Consider the following 25,100-nt stretch of genomic DNA (forward strand, 5'->3'; position numbering starts at 1 on the left):
ATGTCTACAATGAAGAGGTAGAATAAATGAGCTATAGGTTCCTCCAGGCTGGGAGTGAGGGGCAATGAAAAACAAAATCTAATAATAAACCAACCAATTTAGAGAGTTTGCATAGGGATTGGGATAGGTAGGTTACCAGGAATATGAGAAAGAACTTCAGTGGCTATTACAGCAAAAGGAATATTAGAACTGGAAAGTTAAGAGGACACAGCCTCTGCTATCCTTTAAGAATTTAAATCCAGAAAGCTTGTGTGTATTTTCTTAGCAAAATATTGAGCCAACAAGAGAGATTACCTCACCAAGAAACCATTAACATTACATAGAAAAGTGGTGATTCAGAACTACTAAACATTTATTGAATGTGTAAGGTATTAAAAATGTTTACAATTTTGTTAATAAAATGATGTTTTATATTAATGTATGTATTATGCTTTGGAATATGCTAAGTCATGTAGATAACTTTACATTTCTTTCAATAACTTTATTCTTTACAAAATATACAAATAAACAATCCAACTTTTAAAAGTATTACCATATGCAAGAAGAAGAAGGTATTGCTATCACCATTCTAAATTACCACAATACATTCATTTCCTGTTCCCTTATCTTTCAACTCTAGTGGCAAAGTAAAGACTGAATTGAAATTAAGCTGCACTACAACATCATTACCAGGGACAGACACATAAACAAAGTCATTTCCAAACAAGGAATGCTGGACCTCCAGAGAAGTGACGAAGAGGAGTCTACTGAGTTTTGCACTCAGGCACATCTTTTCCTGAGGAGGCATGCCAAGGACCTGGCTGAGAATCCACGCTCTCTGCTCCTGCATTTTGTACCTCTGAGAAAGAAAATGGAAACATTAATCCTATTATAAAAATACACAAGAACCAAGCACAGCTGGAAGTGGAAAGGACGTTAAGGCAGGAGAGATGTGAAGAATGAAAAAGGGCAACATGGTTCATCATGTTTGGTCATGAAGATGGTGTATTTCACCTTAGAGTTGGAGAAGTTGACTCCCCATTTTGTCCTAAAATGAACTATTAGACAAACCATAGCCAAACTGAGAATAAAGTTTTATCTGGAATTCTTCAATTTGAAATTCAAAGTGAATCAAACATGGACTGATTGAGTTTTCTTTCATCCTGTTTCTCAAAATAAATGGTGTGCTAAATAGTATTTTAGAGAATATTTAGTCATCTTTGGAAAGCTTTCTGTGAGCCTTTAAAAAGGACTTTAGCTGCATCTATTTGCTTATAAACAATATTTATTTTACAATTATTATATTTATAAAAGTAAATCTAGTATAACTGGTCTTAGCAATTACCTTAGTTTGTTAAGGTAATTTGGATTACTTTTTATAATTAAAAGTAAAAACTCACATTTACTTTTTAAAAGACTGGTATTAATTCAAGCTGGGACTATCTCATTTAATTCTGAATTGGTCAGTTTTTGATTTATGTATTCTTCTAGGCTACTCTTTTATTTATCTAAAAACAGTACCAGAGAGATCCATATATTAAAAAAGGACTCAAACATTTTTATTTGCAGTTTGATGAATTCACATTATGCATATACCTCTGGCACCAGTAGACAAAACCAAAAGGTGATTACAGCTGGATGTGGTAGCATGCACCTGTAGTCCTTGATGCTTAGGATTGCTTGAACCTAGGAGTTCAAGGACAGCCTGGGCAACATAGCGAGACAGTTCCATGCAAGTGTTAGCTAGCTAATAGAAGGTCCTTAAATGTTTGTTAAATACTATTTAATGAAGAGAATATTTCAAACTTTTCTTATTCCAAATGTTTCTGTGCCTACCTATCTCCCTAAGAACACTTTTAGACTGTCAACTTGATCTAATTTTGATATAGTTGATGAGAATGGATAGATTTTTTCTTAATCACAAAGTAGAAGTTTATAAACTCTGGCAAATATTGCTAAAGGTTTTAAATGATTTGGCAGCTGCCTTTCTTAGTGTACAATTTTGTTGCTTTAGATTTCTACAGTTGCATAACAGGGTACCTCTGGTAGGGTAGGCAGATACACTGTCACAAAGGGCTATGCACAATAGATGCTATGTGGTAAGAAAGACTACAAGAAATGCCATGTTACAGTTTCTCCTGCAAGTCCCCCCACTTCTGTGGACAACCTCCATGCAGAGTTGGGGTAATCCTTGATACCTCCCCACTCCTTTGTTCAATCAGGTGCCTGGTGTTGCTGATTTTACTCCAAAATCTCTCCTGTCAGTCTACTTCTCTCCATCTCTACTCCAAGTCCACACTACCATGTCTTGTTTAGACAACTGTCAAACTCCTGCTACTATTTGCTGGTCACCTTAGAGACGAGGTGATGTTTTCAAAATGTGTGACTCACGTTCTCCTGCCATTGCTTAAGATATTTCAAAGTCTTCCTCTACACAATAAATGAAAGCATTCCTTTATATAATTTATAAAAGTCCAGCATTTCTGGCTCTTAATTCTCTCTTTGGCCTCACTGACTTCACCTACACAAGCTTGTACTCACTGTGCTCTGACCACACCATATTTCTTTCAACTGTCCCCTGGTCATGTTCCCACCTACCCTAATGCTGTTGCTGTTCCATCTGCCTGAGATGCTTTTCCCTCTGCTCTTTGTTAAGATAACTCATGTTAACCTTTTATATCTGATCTCAGTTTCCTTCCTCAATATTCCTCAAATACTTATTATATTCCTCATAGTCTTTTGTAGTTGCACTGCTTGAATTTCACTTTTTTTTTTTTTTAAACCACTTGATTACTGTCTGTATCTTCCATCAGAATTAAGCTCTATGAAGGCAGGGACCACGTCTGGTTTTGCTTATCAATGTGGCATCAGGATCTAATGCTTAACACATAGAAGGGGCTCAAAACAATTTTGCTGATTGAATAAATGAATAAGTAAATGGTTTGTCTATTATCTGGCTTGGGTAAAGTAAATATAATGCTATTGGATATTCTGGTCCATTGAATTGATAAGACTTTTCAGTAAAAGTTGCTTTTTAGGGTAGTATCTTCATGTCCTTGGGAAAGTTGCTTGTCTCTCTTTGGACAAAACTAAGGGCTTAAAGGGTAGACTGAAGACTTCACTTGGGGTAAAAGTGAATTGCACTTCATTGCTATGCCTTGGAGAAACCAACTTTCTTACACAGAGTCAGCAAATGAAGCCTGACATTGTAGCTTACTTGACTAAATCACTAATTGACTAATAAGTTCCAACTGTTACCTTCTGATTTTAAAGTAACCAGTATATTTACTTACCTGGACAAAGACCTAAATTTGAGTTATCAAAATAGCGAACTGGATGAGGTGATGGTAAAGACTTTGATCGGCTATCAAAAAACCAAGATTTTGGTGATTCCTTTGGCGTAGGATCTTGTAAATTCCGTTCCTTGCATTGAGAGGGTGTAATTTGTTTCTTTTTAGAAGCTGTTCCAGTCACTTTAGGAGACTTCAGAGAATTCTCACAAGTTACTTGTTTGTAAGCCTCTCTTTTAAGTGTTCTTTCCTTCCAAGTTTTGACCTCATTGGAAAGATGCTGATTATTGCTTAAATGTGGGGGAAAAAAAGAGACACTGTAAGACTTCTTGATTCTTTTTTTTTTTTTTTTTTTTTTTGAGATGGAGTCTTGCTCTGTCGCCCGGCCTGGAGTGCCGTGGCCGGATCTCAGCTCACTGCAGGCTCCGCCTCCCGGGTTTACGCCATTCTCCTGCCTCAGCCTCCCAAGTAGCTGGGACTACAGGCGCCCGCCACCTCGCCCGGCTAGTTTTTTGTATTTTTAGTAGAGACGGGGTTTCACAGTGTTAGCCAGGATGGTCTCGATCTCCTGACCTCGTGATCTGCCCGTCTCGGCCTCCCAAAGTGCTGGGATTACAGGCTTGAGCCACCGCGCCCGGCCGACTTCTTGATTCTTAAGATGTATTCACATTTATATTTAAAAATTAAATTGTAATGAAATATATATAACATAAAATATACCATTTTATCACATTTACATTTTAATTTCAACCTCATGCTTCCTGTTTTGACTATTTCCAAAGTTCAGAAAACAAAATGGATCTATATCAATTGAATATTGTAGTAAGTTTCCATGATCATGGAGTCTTGAAAAGAAAGCTCTAAGTACAACATTAGGTTTTCAAATAAATCAATGATATAATCCAGAGTGGCTTATCTATTGATGCTTTGCCACAATAATTTGCTAAATTAGTCTCCTGGATAGATGAATCTTTGATGTACCTTTCTTACTGTAAAAGAAAGATTACACTGTGCTTTTCTAGTTACAGTGCTGCTTCTTACAGGAGATGCCACCAGCATTTATCCAGTTCCTCCAGAGAGAAACCTGGGAAGCAATCCTAGAGACCTCACTCTCTTTCATTTTAACAGTCATCCAAGTCTCTTGATACAATCTCATCCTATCTATCAAATTCACTTCCTTGTTTTTATCCCTACTGGAGCCAAGCTAGTCCATGCTAAAATTATGTTTTGCCTGAATTACCATAAACACATTCTAAGATTGGGTCCCTCCATAATGCTCTAGCAGCCAAAGATGCTATAAGATCTCATCAGGCCACTACCTTAAAACCCTCCAGTGCAGGTAATCCTGCCATTACATTTAGGATACCACTCCATATTCTTCAAAATGAACTATGAGGGCCTATGTAATCTGAATCCATTTACCCCTGGCACCTTGTCTTGCACTTTATTCTGTCTCATTCTCTACACTCTGGCCACACTGGATGTCTTTCAGTTCCACCAATTAGTTATTCTTCTTCACTCAAAGACCATGAACATGTTGTCCCCTGGCCTGGAAAACTTACCCTTCTTCTTTCATCTAGCCTAATTCCTATTCATTTTTCATATGTATTCTGATATAGGCATACCTTGGAGATATTGTAGGTTTGGTTACAGATCACTGTAATAAAGCAAATTGCAGAAATCTTTTGGGTTCCCAGTGTATATAGTAGAAAGATTAGTGCAATAAAACGAGGTATGCCCGTTCGTTGGCTTCTTGATCAACCAACCCTCTACCCCTAACACCTAGATAATGTTGTATTTCTCTTTCATAATATAACCCTTTTATAACCTCCTTTTTGTTTTTGTTTATTTTTTAATAGCTTTCATGGCAAAGAGTCATTCGTAAAATTATTTAACCCTCTTTTTTTCCTACTGTATCATAGTAGAGTGCTTGGGGAAAAGATTCTAATCTTCCACTGTGCTAGAAGCCAAATAATTTGTTAGATCTGTTTATAAAGTAAAAAGCCTACAATAATGGACGTAAGGAGTTCCTAAGTAAAGTCTCACTGGCTTGGGTATATGGACTTGTGGTGTATTTCAGCTGCCCCCTCAAAGGTCTTTGTTTCTTCCCTGTTTCTTGGCTTGGTTAGGAATTGTCAGTTGATAGCAAACCCTGGAATAGTGTACCCATATTCTCATTTTTTAAAAAAGACACTTATTACACGAGCTCTAAAAATTACTTTCCCCATAATGACTGAAGTGTTACCACCTGCAAAAAATATGTGCATATACCATGTCCCTACATATATGTAATAGCCATAAGCATAATATCTGTATCATGTAAGCAGATCTTACCTTAACAAGTCATTCTTTTGCTTTATTAGCTGTTCATTTTGCTGCTTTAACTTAGAAATTTCCTTTTCTAGTCTTATATGTTCACTTTTCAAAATAAGAGCTTTTGTGTTTTGTACAATGCCGCTGCCACCTCCACAAGTTAAGGGTTTATTTGAAGGCTGAGAATCAGTATGTTCTGATATCACTGTAGGAGGAAAATACACAAATAGGTGATAATTTTAACTGTCTCCAAAGTTCAAAATAAAGGAAATACTATTAAGTACAATAAGTCATTATAGAGACCAAAACACCTCAAGTCTTGTTTCTCTGGAAGTCACCCTTGACTTCAGCCTTCTACCGTACTCCCTCTGTTTATCTGACCAAAAGTGCATATATAAGTGTATATGTACTTATAGGTATATATAAGTGTGTATATACACTTAAGTATATGTAAGTGTATATATATGCTTATAAGCATATATAGGTGTATATATAAGTATATACGTATATGTGTGTGTATATATACTTATGAGTATATATAAGTATGCATATATATAAGTATATATTAGAAAATCCTTCACAGCAGTTCTGTTTATTCTGTTTATTCTCCTGTAAAAAAGTATATATAAGGAGGCATTAGTATATACCTAATGTAAATGACGAGTTAATGGGTGCAGCACACCAACATGGCACACATATACATATGTAACCTGCACATTGTGCCCATGTACCCTAGAACATAAAGTATAACAATAACAAAGAAAGTGAAAAGACAACCACAGAAATGAGATAAAATATTGTCACATCATATATCTTGTATGTGACCTGCATCCAAAATACGTAAAGAATTCTTACTACTCGATAATAAAAAGACAGCTAAATACAAAAAGTATGAGTTATAAGTATACTCACATATACATTTAAGTATATATATACACTCACATATACATATAAGTATACTCACATATAAAGTATATAATATATATACTCACATATACTTATAAATATATAGTAGAAGTATATATACTTCTTCTATATAAAGCATATATGTATATATACTTATAAGTATATACATAAACATATATATGTATATGCCTATAAGTTAGAAGATCAGGCGCTAACCCCACGATTTCACATAGCCATTGAGATCTGCACCTTAGTTCAGTACTTGTTCTACTGTACAGCTATCTCAAGTACTGTTCAAGCATTCTTTCTTTTCAAACGGGACAGACATAATATGAAAAAAGGTAGTTTGAGGAATGCATATATATTGAGAAATTTGACCAACAGATCTAAAAAGCGTATCTCAGATAAATTTCAAAGAGCTTTGCAAGTAAATATTAACTTGGTATTTTTAGTTTCAAGAACAAACAGAATAGTATTTATTTTTACTGCACACCAATTATAACTTATGAAATGTATACAATTAAAATCTATGCAGACATGTTTCATTTTATTGGGAAGCATAATTCTACGTTGATATAGTATAAGTCATTCCTTTATTGCCTGAAGGTATCTTCACTAATAGGTAAAGATTTGACAATACAAAAGCAGAGTTCATATTTTTCAAGAATCTATAATGGATAAGCATCTAAGATTACAACAAACTAAGATGTCACAAGATATCTGGAAATACGGTTCCAATAAATTCATTTAAAAATACATTGGTGGTCAACTTCTGTTTACTCTCGACTGTCACATACTACATAATTTTAGTCTTCAAAGTCTGTTGTGTGTTGAGAAGTAAAATTTAAAGGATCTGAAAATATCTGCATTTTCTACTTACTTGAGGTATCCTGGGCCTGTTGACTTCTTCTGAGATTTTCTCTCAATAGCCTTATAACTTCCTTTTGATATTCTACAGTGGCTTTTGTAGCACTGATTCTAACAAAAACAATAAAAAGATGTAAAAAGTTCAGCAACTAATTTTTTACAGGAGAAAAAATAGAGCTGCTGTGAAGGATTTTCTAATACATCACATTGACGTAATGCCCATAAGTGGCAGTAGATAAGCCCTCATGATACCTCTCTGGTGCCACGTGCCTTATGGCATTAATGTCATCAAACTAGAAGCATTCTGCTTGGGTGCAGGGACAGTCTGGTTTTCTTATATTGAGAAACCCCAGTTCTTTTGAAGCTTCTGGAGGCCTAATTCATTGGATATTGAACAAAATTATAACTACCTAATTATTTTTTACCATGGGGTCCTAGAAATATCTTGAAGGTATAAGGAGCATGAAAGAGAAAGTGCAGCTTTATTGCTATATGGTCAGGAAAGCAAACCCTGACTGCAGCTCTGGTCTAAGATGCTACAAAGGTCAAATTCTGATCACTGTTCTCTGGTAGAAAGAGACATTTTATGAGAGTTGCTAGTTTAGGCATTAATCAGCAATGATAAATCATGACTTTCTGCCTTTTGTAATGACTATGAATGTATCTGTATCTGCTGACCCTATTCTTTTTTTTTGAGATGAAGTCTCGCTCTTGTTCCCCAGGCTGGAGTACAATAGTGTTATCTCAGCTCACTGCAACCTTTGCCTCCCGAGTTCAAGCAATTCTCCTGCCTCAGCCTGCCGAGTAACTGGGATTACAGGCACCTGCCACCATGCCCGACTAAGTTTTGTATTTTTAGTAGAGACAGGGTTTCACCATGTTGGCCAGGCTGGTCTCAAACTCCTGACCTCAGGTGATCTGCCTGCCTTGGCCTCCCAAAGTACTGAGACTACAGGCGTGAGCCATTGTACCCGGCCCTGCTGACCCTATTCTACAAGTAAATTTGTTTTTATAATTGAGAATCTAATAGATTTATGTTTCACTAAAACCAACAGGCTGCTTAGAGAGCATGAAAATTCCGAGAGTTATTTCCTGGGCAAAATAAGAGATCATTAAATATTTATTCAAGATCTTTAGGAAGAATGAAAAGTGTTAAAAGCCAGGAAGCATCTTAACAAATCCTCTAATATAAACCTTTCTTTACTGATTATGAACACGAGGACCAGAGAGAATAAACAGTATAAGGTGATGCATTAGTAAGTGAGAATGTATTTCATTTTTTTTTTGAGATGGAGTCTCACTCTGTCGCCCAGGCTGGAGTGCAGTGGTGTGATATCGGCTCACTGCAAGCTCTGCCTCCCGGGTTCACGCCATTCTCCTGCCTCAGTCTCCCAAGTAGCTGGGACTACAGGTGCCTGCCACTAAGCCCGGCTAATTTTTTTTTGTATTTTTAGTAGAGCCGGGGTTTCACTGTGTTAGCCAGAATGGTCTGGATCTCCTGACCTTGTGATCCACCTGCTTCGGCCTCCCAAAAGTGCTGGGATTGAGAACGTATCTCTCATTCAGTTTCGTTGACTCTGTTTAATATTCTTTTCATTATGCTACACCACAAAGAATTTAGGCATGCTGTTATGTATAATGCTACCTATAAATAAATCACTAAAAAGAGGATTTGCTCTTGGGCCCTAGGGAACTATAAACTAAAAGGAAATATAATCTTAACATAAAAACACAGTAAGACCAACAAATGAAATTAAGAGAAACAACAGAAACCTTAGTAAAACTGCTATACACACACACACACACTCTCTCTCTCTTAATGTTCACTTTCAGGCATAAAAAAGCCACTTAAAATTGTTTATATTATGTATGACTAAGAAGTGTTCAAAGACATAGTGTGTTAATTGATCGGAATTGTGCTTAGTTTTAAAAACTTTGCATATGTAATGAGACCAGTATATTTAAAATCTATGGATGTTTATATTTTTTAAAGAACAGCAGTAACAATGTTTTCATAAATTTTATTTTAAAAATTTAACTAATGAAAAGTATATGTAGTTTAGGAAGAAAAGCTACTAAAATCACATTAAATTAAGACAAATACGTACTCCTTTTCAAATTCTTTGGCATTTTTCATTTTCTCTAGGTCTATTTTCACAAGTTTCGTTTTGAGATCTTCAATTTCTTCTTTATATGGCTTAGCTCCTAAAGCAACTTTGTCCTAATTTTTTTTTTAGAGAAAATAAAAATAATTATTAGAGGAGCTTCAATTTCTCCAATTTTAAAGAATGGTTAGCTGTCTTTGCTCTAATTAAGGGCATTTTAAAATAGCAAACAATTCCAAATATATGAAAAAGCATCAATTTTAACTGAATATTGATATGAAGTCTATTCGAAGCTAATATGCAATTAGAAACACGATTTTCGCAATTAGAAACATGATTTTTATTTCTTAAAATATATTTTTTTCCAATTGAAAATACCTACAAAATGAAAAAAGTTGGAAATAATGAAAAGGGTGGAAAAAGGTAAATCAGAAAACGAAACAAAAAGATGTTGGAGCAGAGATGTAAACATCAAACTAGAATTAAATTCAGGCCACAAAACAGAGCATTACTAGGCATATTTTGTACTGAAACATAGTTCCATCCAGTGATACAAAACACTGTATTTTACAGCAGTAGTTTTAGTTTCCAGAAAAATGGAATGGAAAATACTGGGAGTTCCTACATACCCAGTGTCCCCTATTCCTTTTTCCCCATATTAACATCATGTATTAGTATGGCACATTTGTTTTAAGTGATGAATATTGATACATTATTAAGATCTATAATTTCCATGACAGTTTATTTGTATTGTACATTCGGTGGGTTTTGACAAATGTAAAATGGTACATGTCCATCATTACAGTATCATACAGAATAGTTTCACTGTCCTAAAAAACTCTGCTCTGCCTATTCATCCCTCTCTTCTGCATTATCCCCGGCAACTGTTTATTTTTTTTTACTGTCTCTTAGTTTTGTCTTTCTAAAAATGTCATATACTTGAAATCATACAGTATGTAGCCTTTTCAGATTGGCTTCTTCCACTAAGCAATGTGTACTAAAGGTCCTCTCATTCCTTTTTTTTTTTTTTAAGACAAAGTTTCGCTCTTGTCGCCTAGGCTGGGGTGCAGTGGTGCGATCTCGGCTCACTGCAACCTTCGCCTCCTGGGTTCAAGCGATTCTCCTGCCTCAGCCCCCTGAATAGGTGGGATTACAGGCACTCACCACCATGCCTGGCTACTTTTTTGTATTTTTAGTAGAGACAGGGTTTGCCATGTCGGGGAGGCTGGTCTTGAAATCCTGATCTCAGGTGATCTGCCCGCCTTGGCCTCCCAAAGTGCTGGGATTACAGGCATGAGTCACTGCACCCGGCCCTCTCATTTAATTGCTGAAAATTATTCCATTGTATGAATGTATCAGTTTATCCATTTACCCACTGAAAGACAGCTTGGGTGTGTCTAAGGCTTAGCAATTATGAACACAGCTGCTATTAACATACACATGCAGCCTTTTGTGTGTACATACATTCTCAGCTCATCTGAGTAAATACCAAGGAATACAACTGCTCAATCATACAAGTATGCTTAGTTTTGTAAGAAACTGCCAAACCATCTTCCACAGTGGCTGTAGCATTTTGCATGTCCACCAGCAATTAGTAAGAATTCCTTTTGCTCCATACACCAGCATTTGGTGTTCTTGGTGTTTTGGATTTTGGCTATTCTGGTAGGTTTGTAATTGTCTATTATTTTAATTTGTGATTCTCTAATGACATAGGATATGAAGTATCTTTTCATATGGTTATTTGTCATCTGGATCTTTTGCCAATTTTAAGATTGACTGGTTGTTTCTTATCGTTGGTTTTAAGAGTTGTTTGTCTATTTTGTATAACATTCCTTCACCAGATTCATCTTTTGTATATAGTTTCTGCCAGTCTGTGGCTTCTCTTTATTCTCCGGACAGCGTCTTTTGCAAAGCAGAAGTTTGTCTCAATAAAATCCAACTTACCAGTTTTTTTCTTTATGGATTGTACTTCTTGTATTATATCTAAAAATACCGCAAAATCCAAGGTCACTTAGAACTGCTATGTCATCTTCTTTGAGTTTTCTAGTTTTGCATTTTACATTTATGTCTATGATCTGAGTTAATTTTTGTGAAAAGTATAAGTTCTTTATCTTTTTTTTGCTTGTGGATGGATATTTAGTTGTCTAGCATCATTAGTTGATCAGACTAACCTTTTCCCATTGAGAAGCCTTTGTTTCCATCTCTCCCAGAATAGAAATGAGAGTTCTGAAAATAGCTTCCAGGGCCTTTATGATCTGGTCCTTGGCTACTTCTCACCTTATTTTCTACCTCTATCCTCTTGCTCATTCTGCTCTGGATGCACTACCTTGCTTGTTGTTTTCAGTTTGCTATTTCCTTTGCCTGGAACATTTCTCCCTGGCCACAGTTTGCCCTATCACTTCCTTCAGATCATCTTACTGGTGTGACATTCCTCAACTCCCCTATATACAATCATCTCTCTTCCCACACATGTCCACCTTCACCCAGAATCATGTACCCCCTTGTCTGCCTTAATTTTTTTCCATTTCACTTTTCACCACTTGAGATATAATATACCTCTTAATATATATAACATATATAAAAATATACCTTCTATATTTTACATTTTAAGTTAATATTCTGTCTCCTTCAACTAGAATGTAAGTTCTTTGCTGGCATGGGCTTTGTTTTTTCACTGGCCTCTAGAACAGTGAGTGACACATAGCTGGTGCTCAGCAAATATTTGTTGAATGAATAAAAATTGTGATCAATTATTTGTAATATTAAAAAATTACAACATTTAAAAACTTTATAGTTGAATTTTTTAGTTTCCAGCTGTAACAACAATTGTCAAAAAAAATTAATTTTTTCTTTTGCCTCTCTACTCATGTCTCACTGAACAGACCAGAATTTTTAGAACAATGTTAAATATGAATAAAGCAGGCATTCTTGACGTGTTCCTAATTTTAACTGGAGTGAAAAGACACTGGGGCAGAACAGCAAATTTAAATATGCCAATTCGGATCAGACTCGAGTAGAAGAAATGTGAGAAGTGGCTGGAACTAAAACAAAAGGGAGTAGTGATTAATGAGTATGTGATTTGTCTAATGACATTCAAGTTGAAAAACATTTAAATTACGGTTTTTTCCCCCAAAACAGGTCAGATTCAGCCCATGGGACATCAGGTGGGACTCAGTAACAGGGGCAGTAAGTAGAAAGAAAAGAATTTAAAAATATACTTATCTAACAGTATTATGTATTTTGATATGCTATTTTTTTGAAAAATGAAAAAAAATACACTTTAAACTATAAACATGTATGTCTTTTAAAAATTATTTTTCCAACATAATAAAAATAACATTTTACATGACAATACGCTCCTACATTTCACTTATAAGTTAAGTTGCTTCTGCATGAGTACTGAACTGCAGACACACATAGGTAAAAGGAAGTTGTCGTGAGAGGGAAGAACAGAGCACCAAGAGATTTGCTGAATTCAATATGCTAAACAAACAAACAACTTTTATTTTTATGTTTAAGTTACCTGAAGTACTTGAATTGTCTCTTTTGTTGTTTCAAGGTGTTTATTTGATTCATTAACTTTGGCTTGAAGTTTTGCTATTATGTCATTAGTCACCTCAAGTTCTTTCTGCATCTTTATAATCTTGCTTTCCTTATGCATAGCACTTTCTTTAGCTTCATGTAGTGAATTTTCCAGTTCTCGAATTTTCTATTAGAAAAAGCACACATTCATAAGCTCTATCATCAAGACAGAATCACAGTATATAAATTTGAGACAGAGATGATCATATTTAGGTATTGTTAACTTTTCACAGATTATATTAACAAAGAGAAGCCAAACATCATTCAATCTACAGACATGTTATTTCCCTCATTTAGATGATGATTTTTGGATTGAAAATGTCAAAGGTTTATATTATAATCTGTCAGCAAATTCTTAAAACATGCAGTTAAAAACAGCACAGTGGTTATGTGATTTATTAGTCAGCACAGTGCTAAGCATATTAAACAGGCACTCATATTTTAAATGAACACTACTTAAACAAACGACATTTGTTAATTGACTCTCTAAAGTAATATATATAACTTATCTTTCCCCTTACTTTTATTAATTTTTATTTATGTTTTTGGAGATGGAGTTTTGCGCCGTTGCCCAGGCTGGAATACAGTGGCACAATCTTGGCTCTCTGCACTCCACCTCCTAGATTCCAGTGATTGTCCTGCCTCAGCCTTCCAAGTAGCTGGGACTACAGGTGTGTGCCAGCACGCCTGGCTAATTTTTCTACTTTTAGTAGAGATTGGGTTTCACCATGTTGGCCAGGCCAGTATTGAATTCCTGACCTCAGGTGATCTGCCCGCCTTGGCCTCCCAAAGTGCTGGGATTACAGGCATGAACCAACATGCCCACCCTTATTAATCTTAAATAGAAAAACACAAATATGTGGAAAAAAATTCAAAGACATATAATGAAGAGTAAGTCTCCCCTTTTCAGACCCCAAGTTGACCCTGAAGCAATCACTACTAAACTTTTTCAAGTGTATTCTTCCAGAAATTTTCTATCTATAACCAAATATACATGAATATAGTTTCTAAAAATAGTGTACACACAATATACTAAATATAGTTCCGCTTTATTTTAAAACTTGAGAACATATCTTTCCATTATCAACACATAGATCTCTCCTATTTTTTGTCTTCATGGACATATAGAATCTCACTTCATAGAGGTATCACATTATTCACACGTACACACTCTTTTTTTTTTTTTTTTGGCAAAATGTCTGGATTTTTGGAGGCCCATTTAGAATTCATTTTTGTTTAACGAGTGAAACAGGAATCTAGTCTTATTTTTTTCCAGTTGGCTATCCTGTTGTATCAAAATCATGCATTAAGCAAACCATCTTTTCTTTCTTTTTTTTTTTTGAGACAGTGTCTCACTCTGTTGCCTAGGCTGGTGTGCAGTGGCATGATCATGGTTCACTGCAGTTTCGATCTCCCAGGCTCAAGTAATCCTCCCAACTAAGCCTCCCAAGTAGCTGAGACTACAGGTGGATGCCACTGCACCTGGATAACATATTTAAAAAACACTTTTTTTTTCTGCAGAGACAGGGTCTTACTATGTTGTCCAAGCTCATCTTAAACTCCTAGGCTCAAGTAATCCCCAAACCTTAGCCTCCCAAAGTACTGGGATTACAGACTCACACACCTGGCCAAGTAAACCATCTTTTTTTCCACTGAATTGAATGTTACTGTTATCATACACCTGTACTACATTCTGATACTTAATTGAGTATATTTCTGAACTCTCTATTCTGTTCCACTGCTCTACTTGTCCATTCTTGCATCAAACTTGTCCAATGATAGTAGCATATATTTTATTATCTGCTAGACTATTTTCTTGGGTCACTGAAGACTGATCGACTTTCCTTTTGTTTCTTTAAATTATTATTTTGGTAGATGGATTTCATCTTTCCTCTATTTTATCTGTACCAGCTGACTGAGGTCTGTAATGCCCTACAAATCAAAACACTGTATACTAGTGATCTAGTTTTCATTAAGCTGGTGGTTGATGTTTTATCATAAGTTTTTGGTAAAAAGTGATAAATTTTAATTTACCATTGGGATCCCTACAAAGTCGTTTTGTGTGCTAACAAAATAGAACATTTTGCACATGTTGTTAGACTCCCGAGTAAGGGTAGTTAATAAGGTAATTTGTTTATTCAAATAACGTACTGGTTCTTAGATACAAGTTAATCTGCATAACAATCTTGTTATATTTTTAACCTCATATTTTTATTGTGATTACAACATGAAGCAATATTAAATATGCTGGTGATAATAACAGAAAAGTTAAATTGCTATTTCTCTCCAAGCTAGTATTTGTTCTGCATACGGACATAGCTCACAGTTCAATAAAAAGTCACATGATTTGGAAAACTTTTATGGTAATTGTACCTTAAGTAGTAGTAACTTAAAACTATATTTTATGAATTTAATAATCAAATGAAGTTACAATTTATGTTTTATAATAATATCTTACATAATGTCTAGCTTTATAATTAGTTTAGTTAAATGATAGCCAGAGTAGAACTACTAGTAAAAATCAAGTCCATCACTTACAAAAATAAATGTATTCATGTTCGGTAATAAGTAAATACTATAATTTTGCTCTAAACGCTGTGGCGAAGCTGCAAATTGAAGAAAATTTTATAAGAAATTATATACCTCTGTGGTTGACTGTGTAGCTCTTGATGTAACATGAGAATTCTTACTGTCGTGTGCGGTAGGATTAACCTGGGCACCAGATGCCAAGGAGGTCTTTAATGTTTGGTAGTTTTTAAACAGTTTTTCATTTTTCTCTTTCAATGATTTCAGGTCCTGTTCCCACTCTTTGGATATGGTAGCACTTCTTTCCTCAAACTCTGTTGATTCATTCATTATGGCCTATTGAACAGTAAAATACCATTATAGCTCTAAAACGATTTATAGTAGTCCCCGCTTACCTGCGATTTTATTTTCCATGGTTTCAGTTACTCTCAGTCAAAAATGGTCTGAAAATATTAAATGGGAAATTCCAGAAATAAACAATTCACAGGTTTTGAATTGCACACCATTCTGAGTAGCACAGTGAAATTTTGAGTCATTCTGCTCAGTCCTGCCTGGGATGTAAATCATCCTCTTGTCCAGCATACACTACGTGTTCACTTGATAGTCACCCTGATTATCTGATTGCTGCTGTATTGCAGTACTTGTGTCCAAGTAACCCGTATTTTAATTACTAATGGCCCCAAAGCACAAGAGTAGTAATGCTGGTAATTTAGACATGCCACAGTGAAGCTGTCAAGTGCTTCTTTTAAGTGAAAAAGTAAAAGTTCTCAACTTAATAAGAAAAAACCATCATATGTTAAGGTTGCTAAGATCTATGGTTAGAATAATCTTTTATCCGTGAAATTGTGAAGAAGGAAAGAGATATTCATGCTATTTTTGCTGTAGCACTTCAACCTGCAACAGTGTGTGATAAGTGCTTAGTTAAGCTAGAAAAGGCATTAAATTTGCGGTGGAAGACACGAACAGAAACGTGTTCTAGCTGATGACAGTGTGATGACCAGCAAGCACTGAGCATCTATGAAGACTTCAGCAAGGGATCCCCTGAAAAGGTGACATCAAGCCCTTTACTGCAAGCAAGAATTATTCATGGATTCAGGAATACAGAAGGTCAATAGCAGTCTAAGACTAAATCAAAATGTCTAGGTCATTCATATTTCTTCATCTTATCAGGTACGCACTTATCATCTCACATCGTAAGAAAGGAGAGTGCAGTAACATAACATATTTTGAGAGTCCACATTCATATAACTTTTACTATAGTATATTGTTAAAATTCTTCTATTTTATTAGTTGTTGTTATTAATCTCTTACTGTGTCTAATTTATAAATTAAACTTTATCATAGGTATGTATGTACAGAAAAAAACAGAATACATAGGGTTTAGTACCACCCATGGCATCCACTCAGGGGTAGGGGGTCTTGATATACATATTTTTAAAAAACTTTAAAACACCCTAGAATTCTAGGACAGCATATAGGCTGAGGTTCATTATTTAGAACATTCTAAAACAGTACTTTAAAAGAATGTGAATATTCTTTGTAGTTTGCATCAGTTTCTGAAATTTCAGATGTTGGATGTGGATGATGACAATAAAATAAATAATGACTAGAGAGGATTCATATTGATCTGCAAGATGATAATCTCACTTTATTAGATTGTACTAACATATGAAAAGAACATGAAGAATTATGCAGGTTAAAATCATTATATATGCTATGGCTGATAATGAAACACTAACCGATATCTAACAGCAGGGCACAGCTAGAAACTTAACAATTATCTATTTTTCTGCTTTGTTACAAACCTCAATGTTAGCCGGGCATGGTGGCTCATGCCTGTAATCCCAGCACTTTGGGAGGCCAACACAGGCAGATCACAAGGTCAGGAGTTTGAGACCATCCTGGCCAATATGGTGAAACCCCGTCTCTACTAAAAACACAAAAATTAGCCAGGCCTGGTGGTGGGCACCTGTAGTCCCAGCTACTTGGGAGGCTGAGGCAGGAGAACTGCTTGAACTTGGGGGCAGAGGCTGCAGTGAACCAAGACTGCGCCACTGCACTCCAGCCTGGGTGACAGAGCGAGACTCTGTCTGAAAACAAAAACAAAAACAAAACAAACCTCAGTGTTAAAAAGGAAAACACTGCTTGTTGGCAATTGATCTGAGTATCCTGTATTTCTGTACAGGGAATAACAAACAATACTCTTTTATATTTAAGGCTAACTAACTTTGAAATTACTGATACCTTTTTTACTTCCTAATTCCTACCGATTGTACTTTCTGTTCTCATCATGAATGTCCCATTGGTATCACCTCATTTGTGGCTTTGTGGTCATTCTACCAGGCTCAGATCTTAAATTCATTGTCTTCCTGACACCCTGGACACTCCTTGGCTCTGGACTACAGACCTCACACCATACCAAGTTATTAATGCCTACTCTTATGTACTGGAAGAAGCCACATATACATGCTGATCCACACAGTAGAAATCCCTACTCTCTAATCACAACTGGGTCCTCAATATTACAAGAAAAACATCAAATTACAAATAGAGATGATCTTATCCAAACATCGGTTTTGTGCCTTTCTCTACTGATTGTGGACTTTTTTGTTTTTTTCTTGAAATAGCCAACTGCTATTTTGCTAGCTCTGGCTAATCAATAAATAGGATGAACTCTCCATGGGAAAACTTTTTAAAAACGGCATTATTCCTTATTTCAACATGATTCCAATATAATTTGCAGATGAAATTAAATTGTCAGAAAAGAACTACCCAAACATGAACTATAAAATATATTTTGGAAACGATAATATTAATCTAGCTACCATTGCTCCAATTTAATAAAAAGAAGCAATCTTTTGACTATTACATGTTTTACCAATGAAACAGAGAAGGGATTACTTCTGAAAGCAGGATGAATACTGCAATTACTTTTGGACTCACCAAATACCAATCAGTGAAATGTAAAACAAGTTATTAAACTGGTCTTAAGCAATGTTAGTCCTTATGACTCAGTACATTTGGGCTGATCACCTTGGAAACAATGATAAAAAAAAAAATCACAATTTTCAAGTTTCTAGTTTAGCATTTTAGGTGTTTAGAAGTTGCCAGTCCAGGACATGTGCAGTGGCTCACACCTGTAATCCCAGCACTTTGGGAGGCTGAGGCAGGTGGATCACAAGGTCTAGAGATCGAGACTGTTCTGGCCAACATGGTGAAACCCCGTCTCTACTAAAAAATATACAAAAATTAGCTGGTCCTGGTGGTGTGCGCCTGTAGTCCCAGTTACTCGGGAGGCTGAGGCAAGAGAATCGCTTGAACCCAGGAGGCGGAGGTTGCAGTAAGCTGAGATTGAGCCACTGTACTCCAGCCTAGGTGAGAGTGAGACTCCGTCTCAAAAAAAAAAAAAAAAAGAAGTTACCAGTCCATCCTAACAACAAGGAAAAGGCAAAACAAATGAAAAAAAATCTACAAGTCTGCTGAGATCCACCAGAGAAGTGAGGTTGCAGGCAAAGAGATGCTCCCCAAACTGGAGAGGCAGAGAGGCAGACACAGAGAATCGTAACAGAGCAGAAACCTTTGCAGGAACCAGTTATGGGGTAGGAAAACCTGAATTGCAACGATGAACTATTGGAGCTCACTGTTAACTCTGAAAGTTAAAAACTTTGGGGGACCTAGTCACACAGTGGCTGCCACACCAAGTCAGCACAATTAACATTGGAGAAATCCCTTTGTGAGTCTGGCAGGAGAGGAGAAAAGGAACCATTTTGAAATAAAATAGAGCATTTTTGTTTTTTCTTAAGGTCTGCCCTCAGCAGAAACTATTTTACCAGAGCCTAACATACTGGGGTTTTATCAGGGCCTAATATATCTGGAAGAGGGGGAAATACTAAGTTTCAGCTGGCTCTTGCCTTCCATGTGAAGGCAGGGAAATATACTCCACCTGCCACACACCACACATACCTTGCCACTACACTACTAAAGGCCTGTTTGCTACAGTTACTTTTACCCAGTAAATCATGCCTGCTTTTCAGCAAAAAAAAAATTACAAGACATACTACAGGGCAAAAAACACAGTGTGAAGACACTGAAAAAGCATCAGAACCAGAGTCAGAAATGCCAGGAACATCAGAGTTACCAGACCAGAAATTTTTAAAAAATTGATTAATATGCTAGGGGCTTTGGTGGAAAAAGTAGACGACATGCAAGAACAAATAAACAATATAAAAAGAGACATAGAAATTTTGAGAAAAAAATAAAGAGATGCTAGAGATAAAAAATGCTGTTAACAGAAATGAAGAACGCCCTTGAAGAGTTCATCAGTAGACTGGCAGAAGAAAGAAGCTCAACTTGGAAACATGACAGTGGAAACTTCCAAAACTGAAAAGCAAAGAGTAAAAATACTGAAAAAAATCCTAAACAACATTCTAGAACTGTGGGGTAATTATAAAAGGTGTAATGTGTACATAATGGGAATACCAGAAGGTGAACAGAAAAAGAAAGAGCTGGAATATGTGAAGTAATAATGATTAAGAATTTCCACAGTTTAACAATGTACACCAAACCAGGAATCGAGCAAACTCATAATGCTAAATGGGACAAATACCAAAAAGAAAAAACAAAACAAAAACCACATCTAAGCATATCACATTCAAACTTCAGAAAAATCAAAGTTTTAATATTTGAAGAAGCTGGAAGGGAAAAAACACCTTACCTGTAGGGGAGTGAAGGTAAGAATTACATCTGACTTTTCTGAAGCTATTCAAGCTAGAAGCCAGTGGAGTGAGAAAACATACCAACCTATAATTCTATACCATGTAAAATTATTCTTCAAAAGTGAAGTAGACATAAAGACTTTCTGAGACAAACAAAAATTGAGGGAATTTGTTGTCAGTAGACTGGCCTTGCAAGAAATGTTAAAAAGAAGTTCTTCAGAGGAAAGGAAAATGATATAGTCAGAAACTCAGATCTACATACAGAAAGGATGAGCACAAGAGAAGGAATAAGTGAAGGTAAAACAAAAACTTATTTTCTTATGCCTAACTGAGCTAACTTATGTATGCTTACCAGTAAGTGAGATGAATGATGGCCATGATACAATGGATGGGAGGGAGAAATGATAAATATGTTGTTATTATAAGGTACTTACATTATCTGTGAGGTGGAAAGTGTTATTTGAAATTGGACTCAGATTAGTTGTAAATGGATATATTGCAAACTCTAGAGCAACCACTAAAACAAGATAGAAGTATACTTGTATGCTAAGCGGAGAAAATGGAATCATAAAATAATTAAAATCATAATAGGCAGAAAAAATGTGGAAGACAAAAATAGGTACAAAGAATAAGGACAAAAAATAGAAAACAGAAACAATATGGCAGATATTAATCCAATTATATCAATAAACACCTTAAATGTCAATGGTCTAAATACACCAATTAAAAGACTGTCAAACCAGATCAAAAAACAAGAGCTGACTGTATGTTGTCTACAAGAAACCCATCTTCAATATAAGGACACATAGATTAGAAAGTAAGGGATGGAGAAAGATACACTACATTAAAACTAGTCAAAAGAGATGAAGTAGCGATATAATTTCACACATAGCAGAGTTCAGAGCAAGGAAAACTATCAGGGATAAAGGGACATAGTGATAAAGACATCAATACCCCAAGAAGACATAGCAATTTTTATTTTGCATGTACCTAGCAAAAATGCATTAAAATACTTGAGGCAAAAAATGATAAAACTACAAGGAGAAATAGATCAATCTATTATAGTTGGAGACTTGAATGCCTCTCCATCAGAAGTGAACAGATCCACCAGGCAGAAAAATCAGTAAGGACATGGTTGAATTTAACAGTACCATCTATTACCTGGACGCAATTGACATTTATTGACTAGTTCATCCAACAACAGCATATTATATATTCTTCTCAAACTCACATTGAATATTTGTGAAGACAGACCACATTCTGGACCCATCATACCATGTCTGCTCTCAGACTACAATGAAATTAAACTAGAAATCCCAAACAGCTGAAAAATCCCCAGATAATTAGATATTTAAACAATACACTTCTAAACAACATATGGGTCACAGGAGAAATAAAGAGAAATTAAAATGTATTTTGAGCTAAATGAAAATGAAAATATGACTTACCAGTATCTGTGGAATGCAGTAAAAGCACTGCTTAGAGGAAAATTTGTAGCATTGAATACATGTATTAGAAAAGAGGAAAGACCTAAAAATCAATAAATGAGGCTTTAACCTTAGGAAACTAAAAATGAGCAGCAAATTAAATCCAAAGTAAGCAGAAGAAATAATAAAAGTTAAAGTAGAAATCAATGACACTGAAACGGAAAAATTAATAGAGAAAATAAATATCCTAAAAACTGGTTCTTTGAAAAGATCAATAAAGTTAATAAACCTCTAGCTAGGCAAACTAAGAAAAAGAAAAATAATACAAATTACTAATATCAGAAATGGATGAGAGGACATCACTATAGAGCCCATGGACATTAAAAAATATTATGAACAACTCAATTACTACAACCCACAATTATGAACAACCCACAAATTTGATAATTTAAATGAAATGGATCAATTCTTTGAAAGATACAATCTACCAATACACAAGAAAGGCAGTTTGATTAGGCCTATATCTATCAGAGACATGGTGTCAGTAACTAAAAACTTTCTAAAACAGAAAGAACCAGGTCTAGATGAGTTCAATGGTGAATTCTACCAAATATTTAAGAAATTTAAGGAAAAACTACACCCATTCTCTACAATCTACAATCTCTTCCAGAAGATAGAAACAGAAACTCATTCTATGATGTCAGCATTATTCTGATATTAAAACCAGATGATGGATGACATTATACAAGAAAGCTACAGACCAATATCGCTCATAAAAATAGATGTAAAAGCTGGGGGCAGTGGTTCATGCCTGTAATCCCAGCACTTTGGGAGGCTGAGGTGGGTGGATCACGAGGTCAGGAGTTCGAGACCAGCCTGACCAACATGGTGAAACCCTGTCTCTACTAAAAATATGAAAATTAGTCAGGCATGGTGATGAGTGCCTGTAATCCCAGCTATTCAGGAGGTTGAGGCAGGAGAATCGCTTGAACCTGGGAGGCGGAGGTTGCAGTGAGCCGAGATCGCGCCATTGCACTCCAGCCTGGGAGAGAGAGTGAGACTCCATCTCAAAAAAAAAAAAAAAAAAAAAAGTAAAAAAAGATGTGAAAACCGCAACAAAATATTAGGAAGTCAAATCCAATCATGTGTAAAAAAGATTATACATGACCAAATGGGATTTATCTCAGGTATGAAAGGCTGGTTTAACATTCAAAAATCAATTAATGTATTCCATCACAGGCTAAAGAAGAAAAATCACATGATCATATCAATAGATGCAGAAAAAATATTTGTCAAAATTCAATACCCATTAATAATTTAAAACTCTCAGCAACAGAGATAAACCTCTACAACTTGATAAAGAATGTCTACAAAAAACTACAGCTAACATCACAGTTAATCATGAGAAACTAGAAGTCTTCCTGCTGTGATCAGAAACAAGGCAAGGATGTCCCCTCTCACCTCTGGTTTTCAACACTGTACTAGAAGTCCAAACTAATGCCATAAAACAAGTAAAGGAAATACAAGGTACACAAATCTGTAAAGAAGAAATAAAATAAAACTCTCTTTGTTTACACATGACATGATCATCTGCATAGAAAATCTGAAGGCATCAACAAAAATACTCCTGGAACTAATATGCAACTATAGCAAAGTTGTAGGATAATAAGTCAATATACAAAAGTTAATAGCTTTCCCGTATACCAGCAATTTACAAGTGTAATTTGAAATTAAAAATACATTACCATTTTACTAGCACCCCCCAAAATAAAATACATAGGCAAATCTAACAAATATATACAAGATCTATATGAAAAAAACTACTACTAAACTCTGATAAAAAAGTAGAAGAATCAAATAAATGGAGAAATAGTCCATATTCATGGATAAAAAGACACGATATTGTTAAGATGTCAGTTCTTTCCATCTATAAATTAGAAGCAATCCCAGCAAAACCATAGGAAGTCATTTTGTGAATAGGGACAAACTAATTCCAAAGTTTATATGGAGAGGCAAAGGACACAGAATAACCAACACAATGTTGAAGAACGTCAGAGAACTGACATTACTTGACTCCCAGATTTACTATAAAAATCAGCAGTTTCCAGATTTGCTATCAATGAAAGAACAAATAGATCAATGAAATAGAATAGAGAGCTCAGAAATAGATCCCACGTGGTCAAATGATCATTGACAAAGGAGCAAAGACAATATAATGGTGCTGAATCGGGACATCCACAAGCAAAAAAAAAAAAAAAAAGACCTTAAGCACTTCAGAAAAATTAACTCAAGATGGATCACAGGTTTAAATATAAAACAAAAACTATGGAAGACAGCATAGGAGAAAATCTAGATGATCTTAGGTTTGGTGATATTTTAGATACAAATGCAAAGGCATAATCTATGAAAGAAATAATTGATAAGCTAGACTTTTTTTTTTTTTTTTTTGAGACAGAGTCTTGCTCTGTCGCCCAGGCTGGAGTGCAGTGGCCGGATCTCGGCTCACTGCAAGCTCCGCCTCCCAGGTTCACGCCATTCTCCTGCCTCAGCCTCCCGAGTAGCTGGGACTACAGGCGCCCGCCACCATGCCCGGCTAGTTTTTGTATTTTTAGTAGAGACGGGGTTTCACCGTGTTAGCCAGGATGGTCTCGATCTCCTGACCTCGTGATCCGCCTGTCTCGGCCTCCCAAAGTGCTGGGATTACAGGCTTGAGCCACCGTGCCTGGCAACTTTTTTTTTAACATTAAAAATCTGCACTATGAAATACAATGCCATGAGAATGAGAAGACAAGCCACAGACTGGAAGAATATATTTCCAAGACACATCAGATAAAGGACCAATATTCAAAGTATGCAAACAATTCTTAAACCTTAACAATGAGAAAACAAATAACCTGACTAAAATAGGGACAACAGACCTGAAGAGACATTTCACCAGAAAAAATACACAGATGACAAATAACTATAAAAAATGTTCAACATCATATTTTATTAGAGAATTGGAGATTGAATGAGATACTACTACACACTTACTAGAATGGTCAAAATCCCAAACTGACAACACCAAATGCTGATGAGAATGTGGAGCAACAGGAATTTTATTCGTTGCTGGTGGGAGTGCAAAATGGTACAGCCCCTTTGGAAGACTGTCTGGCAGTTTCTTACAAAACTAAACAAATTTTTACTATATGATCTAGAAATTGCATTCCTTGGTATTTACTCAAGTGAGTTGAAAATGTATGTCCACACAAAAATATATACATGTATGTTTATAGCAGCTGAACTCACCATTGCCAAAACATACAAGCCACCAAAATGTCCTTCAGTAAGTGAATGGATTAGAAACTGTAGTATATCAAGACAATGGAACATTACTCAATGCTGAAGGTA

At 35.6% G+C, this 25,100-nt stretch overlaps 1 protein-coding gene across 2 annotated transcripts in view; it reads right to left on the reverse strand.

The window, feature by feature from the left end:
• Positions 1-328: 328 nt before the first annotated feature.
• Positions 329-25,100, reverse strand: part of CENPE (centromere protein E, 312kDa) — an 87,871-nt gene continuing 63,099 nt past the window's right edge. For both annotated transcript variants that reach the window (XM_011943249.1, XM_011943248.1), the window contains 7 exons: positions 15,686-15,904; positions 12,984-13,169; positions 9,464-9,576; positions 7,369-7,466; positions 5,604-5,787; positions 3,273-3,559; positions 329-838 (listed from right to left, as the gene is read on the reverse strand). In XM_011943249.1, coding sequence (XP_011798639.1) covers positions 744-838; positions 3,273-3,559; positions 5,604-5,787; positions 7,369-7,466; positions 9,464-9,576; positions 12,984-13,169; positions 15,686-15,904 — 1,182 coding nt within the window. In that variant the 3' untranslated portion in view covers positions 329-743. The remainder of the gene's footprint in view (positions 839-3,272; positions 3,560-5,603; positions 5,788-7,368; positions 7,467-9,463; positions 9,577-12,983; positions 13,170-15,685; positions 15,905-25,100) is intronic.

This window comes from Colobus angolensis, unplaced genomic scaffold (assembly GCF_000951035.1).
Source record: "Colobus angolensis palliatus isolate OR3802 unplaced genomic scaffold, Cang.pa_1.0 Scaffold217, whole genome shotgun sequence".
Classification (NCBI taxonomy): Eukaryota; Metazoa; Chordata; class Mammalia; order Primates; family Cercopithecidae; genus Colobus; species Colobus angolensis.